Source organism: Zootoca vivipara, chromosome 3 (genome assembly GCF_963506605.1).
Source record: "Zootoca vivipara chromosome 3, rZooViv1.1, whole genome shotgun sequence".
In the NCBI taxonomy this organism is placed as follows: domain Eukaryota; kingdom Metazoa; phylum Chordata; class Lepidosauria; order Squamata; family Lacertidae; genus Zootoca; species Zootoca vivipara.
This window is the reverse complement of record NC_083278.1, coordinates 58,248,009-58,257,915: the sequence shown is the minus strand read 5'-3', so window position 1 is coordinate 58,257,915 and position 9,907 is coordinate 58,248,009. Positions and strand designations below refer to the sequence as shown.

General features: G+C 39.5%; 1 protein-coding gene across 3 annotated transcripts in view; it reads left to right on the top strand.

Moving 5' to 3' along the window:
• The first annotated feature begins 355 nt into the window (after positions 1 to 355).
• The window catches only part of HBS1L (HBS1 like translational GTPase), a 46,788-nt gene continuing 37,236 nt past the window's right edge, over positions 356 to 9,907 (top strand). The window contains exons 1-5 of one of the 3 annotated variants that reach the window (XM_035108926.2): positions 356 to 564; positions 2,374 to 2,439; positions 3,324 to 3,455; positions 5,702 to 5,893; positions 6,454 to 6,984. In XM_035108926.2, coding sequence (XP_034964817.1) covers positions 522 to 564; positions 2,374 to 2,439; positions 3,324 to 3,455; positions 5,702 to 5,893; positions 6,454 to 6,984 — 964 coding nt within the window. In that variant the 5' untranslated portion in view covers positions 356 to 521. The remainder of the gene's footprint in view (positions 565 to 2,373; positions 2,440 to 3,323; positions 3,456 to 5,701; positions 5,894 to 6,453; positions 6,985 to 9,907) is intronic. The other 2 variants (XM_035108925.2, XM_035108924.2) reach the window with 2 other exon arrangements.

The following is a 9,907-nucleotide window of genomic DNA, read 5'->3' as shown; positions in this document are numbered from 1 at the left end:
GTGAGCCCGCCTAATTCAGAGGGTGGCGTTGAAAGGTCATAGCTAGCAGCCCGCCACTCAACGCGCAACGCACGCTGACGTCCGAGAGCGGCTTTAAGTAGAGGGCGGTCATCGCGGGCCTGGCCCTGATTGGCCGCTTGATGCTTCAGTGATCGGACAGTTTAGTTGACGCAGCCCAGCTAAAGCGCAAACAAACAACAACACGCCAAGGCCGGACGGGGACAGTACGTCACGCGCCCCTCCCACCTGCAGCTCCGCTCCAGCCTGACACACGCGCGCGCCGCTAGCCGTTAAAAGGCAGCGACGACTCTCGCGCATGCGCATACCTGGTTGGGGTAAAAAAATAGAGTAGCGCATGCGCGAAAAGCTACTTACAAGGAGGGCGGGGCAGCCGCAGCACTGGTAGGCCCAAACCAGCAACAACATGGTGACCCGGGGGCGCTACAGACGCCTCGCCTAAGGGGGTGTCAAGGGGACCTAGCCTCTCTCAACTACCTCAGGTCGCCATCGGCGCGCTCGCCATGGCCCGGCACAGGAACGTGCGTGGCTATAACTACGACGAAGGTAGAGAGTTGTTGTGTTAAGGGAGAGCTGCTCCTCCAAATCCAGCTTCGCGGGAAGGCCCACCCCGCCCCTCGCACGACAGACTAGCCCGGCTCGGCATGGGGTGGGTGGGGAAGGGAGGGGGGAGTCTCGGAGGCTGTGACAGTGACGTCACTAGCACGCCCACGACCTGCCTGGCGACGGGGGGTCTCGAGCGAGGCGCTGAGGGGGTAGCGGCGGCGGCGGGAGCCCAGAGGCACGGGGGGGGGGGGGCGTCGCGAAAGAGAAGGCATGGGGAGGCCGCTTGGTGCGAGGCGGGTCGTTGGAGAGGAGCTCGGGTCCTTCCCTCCTGTTTTGCCCCACTGCTCGCCACGAAGGACACCTGTTGGCATACCTGGTGGGGGCCTGAAACCTATAGCCCTCATTGTTGACAGAGGTGCAACCATTTTGAAAGGGACGCTGCTGCAGTGTGTGTGGGTAGTAGGGATGGCTGATGAGTGTTAAAGTGGTTCAAAACTGGCAAGAAGTAAGGACCCTTCGTGGTTCGATATGGTTGCCTTCTGGAGTACTGCAAGCGAAGGATAGGGAACCTGCAGCCCCTCCAGTTGCTGCTGGGGCAGCATAGGCTGTGGTAACAGATGGTAGGTGCTGCAGCCCTACAACATCTGGAAGGCCACAGGTTTCCACTTCCTCAGAAAAGGGGCACACATGATGCACAAACTGCCCGCTAGCAGGGGCGGTTGATTGGTCGGTGTTGGAAAATTCTGTCAGTTTGTGTAGAAAACACATAATCACAATGTATATAAACATTCTGATTTTACAACTGCTGCTGAAGATGCATTCATGTATTGCACTGGTCCTAATTTAGGCTCCTCAAAAAACTTCTGTTTAAATGTTTCCCCAAAACCTTTTCATAGTGCTTAATCAATTTTATGTGATTACACAATTCATGTAGAGCTTATAAGTACTGTACTTAAAACAAATGTGAGAATATACATATTAGTATAAAGTACTGTAGAGCTGCACACCTATAATGAAAAAAACACTGTATAAAAACTCCAATAATATCAACAAGATAAAATCTGGCACATGCTATGTGCCATACATCTATGACATACTATCTTTTCATACGAGGTCAGAATAAGCATTTCAGTATGTATAACTGAATTATAAGGGATTTTATTTTTAATCTATGTATTGCAGAACCTTTTGACTACTACCCTTCTTGAATCGATATGGTTAGGGTTGTGCTGTAAATGATTAAATTTTATTTGGAAATATCTATAATAATTTAAGATCAGATGGGCAAATCCAACATGATTCCTCTATAGTATAATCTGTATCCTACCTGCACACTCTATTTTTAACATTACTGTGGATTAATTACTGCCCTTTTGTTGTCATATGCCTTCATGTTACGTATCTTTCACGTGTTTCCTTTTAAAAGCTTATTTTTAAAGCTTTGACATTAAAAATTTAGGAATTTGATTTCCCTCAAAGATTTCATCTTTGAGGCTTAAAATCATAATTTAAATTACATTATTAGGAAATAAAACCCTCTTAATCTCAAAAGTCTGACATTTCTGCACACCTCCATCATTATCACTGTTCAATCACACATTCTAGCCAGGCAAAAGGGACACAGAGCATGGCCAATGAGGATATGGCTTCAGGAGAGAACATGGTCTGCAGAAAGTTCTGAGGGGCGGGCAGAATAACCTAGAAGGTGATGCACCTGAGCTATAATGTAGCTTAATGTTTGTTATAAGAATGTATATAAGAAAACTTTTTAAATTCAGTTGGAAGGAAATTGTCTTTCTTGTTTCTTAGACTTTGAAGATGATGATCTTTATGGACAGTCTGTAGAGGATGATTATTGCATTTCACCTTCAACAGGTTAGTTTAATATTTGGCCATTTATGTATGTATGACCTAGAGCAGGCATCCCCAAACTTCGGCCCTCCAGATGTTTTGGACTACAATTCCCAACTTCCCCAACCACTGGTCCTGTTAGCTAAGGATCATGGGAGTTGTAGGCCAAAACATCTGGAGGGCCGCAGTTTGGGGATGCCTGACCTAGAGGGAATGTATTGGCTTACATCAAAAATTGTGTATAGTTTGGCAAGGCAATGGATGAAAGGGAGAGTGGAGGCATAAATTGCTAAAATCATTTGTGTAAGATCATTTTTAGAGGCTAGCTTAGAATTAATCTCCAGTACAGTACTTGAACACTGATTCCCTTTGGGACAAATGCATACTCGTGCATTGCAGGAGGTTGTACTAGATCAGGCATCCCCAAACTTCGACCCTCCAGATGTTTTGGACTACAATTCCCATCTTCCCCGACCACTGGTCCTGTTAGCTATGGATCATGGGAGTTGTAGGCCAAAACATCTGGAGGGCCGCAGTTTGGGGACGCCTGTACTAGATGGTACGGTCCCTTACAACTCTACAATTCTATGATTAACTGAAATAATTTTATATTGCTGTGACCATATAACTACACTAAAAACAAATTTCCGTGAAAGATGGAAGTCCTCTAAAGCCAAACTAGTTGTTCACAACTTGTGTTGATCATAATAGGAAACTGAATTGGCAAGAGTAAGATATACCATAGAAATCTGAAGCATTTACAGAAAAGTATATTATGAATAGTTAGAATAACAAATATTTGCTTTGCTGTAAACGTTAAAAAAAATAGCTTGATTTATTAAATGGCACAAAACGTCTTAGGATTTGGGAATTGAACAAAACAGTTGAACTCTTTGTTTATGTTATAGCTGCTCAATTCATTTACTCAAGACGCGATAATCCTACTGCATATGCCGAGACATTAGAAGAAAAATATGATTATGAAACAGAACATAGCAATGATTGTATTCCAAGTCACCAGCTAACAGGTGCTGAAAAAGGTAATTGTAAATATATTGACTTAATAAACTGAAGTGATTGTGTTGCCACCAGAACATGTGCATGTTACAGTAATGTCATATTCTGACGTTTGCATAATAGTTATTAGATTTCATGAATGGAGACTATTGGGTGAAGAGATGGACTGATGGAGACTTCAAATCACTCCCTTTTACCTTCACTTATCAGCTCATCATCTGTTCTCCCTCCACCCCCAGTAAAGAGATGGTTGTACAGAGATGGCTGTTATGAGGGCCTGAGGGCTACTGTTAGACCAGCCTCACTTGGGCTGGGAAGCATACTGGGGAATTTGGTGTTGCAAGCTCCTTCTGTAGTCAACACCTTGAATACAGTTCCTAGAAGACGTCACTGTTGCTCAGCTATTGACACTCAAGCTACTAATGCCTTTTTCGGAGCTTTTGTTGTTATATTTCTTTCAGTTTTTTTGGATGTTCCTCTTCAGATCTGCTTACTCTTCACTGTACTTCTGTTATGTAGATTGGAGTAGGTGGACAGGCTTTTAGAGGGGTATTGAATTAAAATAAGCGATTCACAGTTCTTAGAGCTAAAGGCTTGTAATTAGCAGATTTTTATTAGCACTCCACTTTCAGTGCTTGCAGTTGTGGTTACCCATCTGCTAAATTTTGAGGCCTGTGAAGATGTGATTTACCTTAGAAGTTAATTACAGTATCTGTAAATGCTTAAAATGTACTGTTAAGTGACGTATCAAATTATGTTGAATTATTTAATGCTGAATATATACATTTTCCCCTTGGGAGTTAATGCTGTTTGTCTTCTTGATGATACCTATGCTGATAAATATTCAGCCTGTTATGAAGTCCCAAAAGCTGACAACTTCATTATTCTGCTAGGAAAATACAATGTCCGATGTCAGTGCTTCCCAACTTATGTGTTGGACCTGCAAATGGGTTACAAAGCCTGTGCAAACCCAGAATAATTATAGTTGTTTGTTCTTAACAGGGATGACAATACCTATTTCAACTTTTTGTTTTGTTGGCATGTTATAATGCTGTGTTGACACTTAAAAGGGAACACTGAAAGGGCTCAAGTCTTACATTTTAACACTTGGATACTGCTATCTGGAGGCTGGCAACTGGTTTGGTGACAGTTCATCACAAAGTGCTTGTACAGGGAATTGTTTTGAGTGACAGCTGCAGCTTGCCTCTGATGCACAGATGCTGCCTTCAGTACCTGCTCATCAGAGATGGAGCTGCAACAGCCACTGAAGACAGCTCTGTGTATAACCACCTTGTGGTGATCTATCACTAGATCTGCAACTATGGTTAGTTACATGTTTAGGCAAGGGTGATTTGAAGTTTGCTTGGTTGAAATTTTTCTGCTGGAGAAACAGAGTTTTCAGTGGGCTTGAAATCCATTTGCAGCTGATGTCACAAAACTCTGCAAAAAGAACAATTCCTTGAACTATCATTTGATAGGACCCTCAAAGATAATTTTTCAGAAGTGAGGTGACCTGAATTTTGACTTCCATCTTACCAAAATTACTTGGTAATCACTGAGTGTCTTGCACTTGCTGATTAAGTAATGCCTGCATCTTTGTGAGATTTTTCAGCAATGACTGCTGTGAGGATGAAATATAGTAATTATATATCAATAATGATCTGAGGCTATGTCTGGCAACCATCAAACCCAGCATTATGCTGTTTGGTAAAATGCAAACTCAGCCCTCCCACTGATACCTTCCAAAATAATGTTATTCGTGATAGTCCATTTAAAATATTCATACTTCATTGTATCTGACACTCTGTAGCAAAACTTTTAAAAGAATTTTTAAATAACTTATTAAGAAATACCCTACAGTCAGATGTTTGGTGTTCTTACATTCTCATAAACAAATCTGTGAATAACTTTGTAAGTACTATAAACATTTCAACAAATTCCACATAAATAGGGGCATTAAGTTACTTTTTGCTTAGATCTCTTAAGTAACTGTTATAAAATAGGCAGACACAGTTTAAATGTATGAAACTGACAACTGCTGAAGTCATAAGGTCCAAAATTTATGTGACAATAAATTTGGACTTGTGGGTCACCATACCAAAAAGGTTGGGGACCACTCCTCTAAAAGGGTAGAGAATGGATATTTGTTCCTGGGTAAAGATGGTTGTGATTTGGTTAAGAAAACTTAGAGCGCACTGCTTCAAAATTTAATACAACTATGCATATTTATTTAAAGCCATTGTATGAGAGTCCTTGTCCTTTTTTTTAGCTAAGCTTGATTTGTGCCTTGATCGCATGAGAGAAGTGCTTGGAAAGTCGGTGTCTGAGAAAGTGATGGTGGAAGCAGCATTGAGCAGTAAATTTGATGTACAACAAGCTTTGGATTCTGTACTTGCCCAAGACAATAAGCAAAATAAGATCAAGAACGAGGATGCCGTAATTGCAGGGAAGGCAACAAAAGGTATGTTTATGTTTAATTTTTGTGTGATTTACCATGTGACTCTTTTGCATAAGGGGCAGCCTGTATAGGAAGTTTTTTGCTTCTTTTTACCATTTCTGTTTGTTAATAACTTAAATGACTAAGCTACATATATAGAGGCATCCTGTGATGAATGCTTAAGGTACTGTTAATCTGTAGTCTTCCAAGGATCTGTAAATACCATTAGCACTATATGTATATGTTGTACTAAACAATTTGAACTAAAATTATATCATGTAATGGTTAAGTTATAAATTTGATGCAGATTGTGTAATTAGAGACATAATATTGAAAAACATGGCATATTCTAGCTTAGTAGTGCTTAGTTTCAACTGCAGAGTTGTCTAAATTAGCATAGTTAGTAAACTGAATTCATGAGGCTGTGATTTACACATCTAATACAGTTTTGATAATGTTTGTTAATTAAATGCCTTTCTGTGTTTTTTCTATTTTGCTGTTGGCTTTCCTGCTTTGCAAAAAATTGGAACGTTTTTGCTTTGACCCTGTCTCTCTCTTGGAATTGTTGGCTCTTGTAAGGTAAGGCTTATTTTGCTCAGAAATATTTTCTAGCACTAACAACTTGACTAATTCCATTGAAAATACTTTAGATACCACTAAGTCCTGCTTTAGTCTCAGCAACCCTGTGGTCAATTTTGAATCTTGTAACACTTCAGCTCCAAGTGACAAAATGGTCTTCAGACCCAAATATGTCAAATCACCTTCAGTAAAAAAGAAAAAATCATTTTGTAACTCCTCAGGAGCTTTTCCTTTACCATTCAGTGACAATGATAAGTCACTTTATGAACCACTGAACAAGCAGGTAACACTCCCACCGACTGACAGCACCAGCACAAGTTGGAAATCTTGCAATGAAAGTGATACATGCTTTAGTTCAGAGGCTGAATTGTTGAAGGAAAATTCTTCAGAAAATGTGTCTTGGAACCCATCTGAATTTAAAGGACTTGAGGACTTGAAGGGCTTGGTCAGACTTAATGAAACGGGTGATTCAGCAGATGCCCAAGATAGTGCATTAATTTTTCTCCAGAAAAACTACAATCATGATAGCAAAAGCTGTTTGGATAATCCTCCTGGTTTTATAAATGCTTTTGGAAATTTGATGCTGGACAGCAAGAGAAGTTACCAGCTCAGTAAAAAGGCTGAACTATTTGGAAATGCCCCTTCATTTTCGCACAGTAAGGGCTGCTTCCAAGGGCATATCAGCACCTCTTCAAAACCGAATAGCTTAACGTTTTCAGTGTCTCAAAGCCCATCACTGGCTGATCTCCTACAGGAACACCAAGGAAGTAGTTCAAACAAGCCTCAACCCTTATCTGAACTTTGCAGCCCATCAGCGGGTTTCACAGACTTGGAATTAGGACTTTCACCATTGTCCCAACTAGCCAACCAACCTCAAATTCCATCTGGAATGACAGAACTGTCAGGATCTTTATCTTCCTTGACATTCTCCAAGTCTTCTCCAGTAAAAGAGCTTGAGAGTTTATCACTTTCAGATTTAATTGCAAAATCAATTGCATTGGATAAGCCTCAAACAACAAGCAGCTGTTCTGAGCTTCATATACCTAAAACAGTGCAACCTACAGTTGTGAATTCAGATATTGATCTAAGTGTTCTTATTAGAAAATCAACATTATCTCCTCAACATGTACATGTACAGTCAGGCATTCCACTTCCAGAAAAAGACGCTTTATTTTCAAAGCAAGGACGACAGATGTTTGTAGCTAAAGGAAGGAAGAAGAACCAAAAGAAAATGAGGTCACATATTTTGGAAGGCACTGTTTCATGGGCAAAGGCCCTCTCTGCAACACCATCAGCCTTTGCTATAACTCTGTGTCTTCATTATCCCCCAAAGAGATGTAAGCGCCAAACAGTTAATCTTCATAAGGCTTTCTTATACAGTAGGCAAATGAAAGAAGTAAAAATTAATGAAACTGGACCCTTATTAGCAATAACACCTTTTGACTTCAAATCGCCATCTCCAGATGACATTGTAAAATTAGGCCAAAAGAAAGCCTTCACTAGATAACAGCACAATGAACTAATGCAGTTTTGATTATTTTTACATTAAAAAAGATATTTTGAACAGGTTGACTTGGACGGCAAGGTGGAATAGATGTGTTAAATGCAAAGACAATTGTCAGTTAATTTTGGTTAACAAACTTTTGTAGTAAAGTTTTTGAATAGATGCACTGAATTCCAGTCCTTTTTTATCCTTTTATTCTATAATTGATATAGGTAGATCTTAATCTTTAGCGCCTCAACTTTGGAATAATGTGTTAAGGTGCTGAATCTTTTCTAATTAATTAATATTGAAAAAATATTTTTAAGAACGAATGTGCTAGCTCCTGCTAGAAACAAAATATTAGTTTATGGTTTCAGGATTACCTTTAACAAAAATTACACTGGGGACCAAATCATTAAATATTTGCTGTGAATGAATTTCCATAATGCTTTTAATGTCTAATGTGTTTAATATGGCACTGTTACTTTTTTGTAGCTGCCTTGTGGCACATTAGAGCTTTGTTTCCTTTGTTTTTAATTTTTTCCCTTTGAAAAATTGATTTGTCAGTGCATGTTTTTGAAATCCCCATGGCAAAAATATTTAACTTACAAATGGCTTACCATCATGTTCAAACTTGGTGAGACCAGAAGTATACATTCAAAAGCAGAGCTTGTGAATTTTTTTTTAAATGGGTAGTTGTCATAAGCATTTTTTTCTTTCACACATATTATTAGGCATTACTGTACTTTCCTGTACTCTGGCTTTTTGGTCACTTCATATTAAATCAGGAGGTCATGTGTGTTTGCTGCCATATAGGTGCATAGCAGGGAACCACAGCCCACCTGTCTTCCTAGTTCAAACATATATTGTACAAATAAGCAGTGCACTGCTCTGGTTTGCCAGAAGCGGCTTAGTAATGACCCTGAAGCTGTCTGTGGACAAACGCCGGCTCCCTCGGCCAGTAAAGTGAGATGAGTGCCGCAACCCCAGAGTCGTCCACGACTGGACTTAATGGTCAGGGTTCCTTTACCTTTACATGCCAGCCATTAACTCACTTTATAAAACTTATTAAGGTGCAAGCAAAATATTTTACATGTACCTGTAAAAAGTGCAATGTGTGAAGTGGTCCTTTAAAAGATTCATGCTAAAACTCCCCAATGTTTTTAATATAGAATAATCAGGATGTTAGTTCTCTGTCCAACTGAGGAATAAGTTAATTATTAACCAAAACACTTAGTTCTGCAGTCTTTTAAACTACCGTATATGTTGTAGAATACTATGCTTTTGAGCACCAGTATCCTAAATTTCGTTCAAACGGTGATAAGATTATATATTTTTTCTATTAGCTTTCACTTTCTGCTGCTTTCCACACTTGTCTTTATCATCATCATCAAGGATTATAGGCATTTGTCAAGTTAAGACTTTGTATGTTTTTTATAGTATCAAGTGTTTTGAACAGAACATAATGCATTGCTATACAGTATTTTCAGTGAGCACCCTATCTTAACTTTTGTTTTTAATTTAACAGGCAGCTATTATTTTAATTCACTGGGTAAAATATATATTTCTTGGAGAGATGTTTTTATATGCTTTAAAAAACAAACAGCCATGTCAGTATGTAAAATAATTTTGATTTTTAACTTGAAAGTATATTTTTATTGTAAGGTACATTCCATTGCATTTTGGTGCAATTTTATTATTTTATTTTATTGTTGTGATTTGACACTTATTGTCACAATTCAGCAGTCTCATTAAATATCACTATTTCCAAATGCTGACTGCATCCGATGACAAAAATAGTGTTTTCCAGTTTCTCTTGTTCAGTGGAATTCTTCCTCTGTCAATTTTGCTTAAAGTTTTCTCCCAGTCATCCCATGTAATTGTATGGGATTCCATAGAAAATGAGGGAAGAGGCTGTTGTGATGTAGGTGAAGTAGTATGGTAGATTGTGGCAGGTGTGGTTTAGGCAGCTCAAC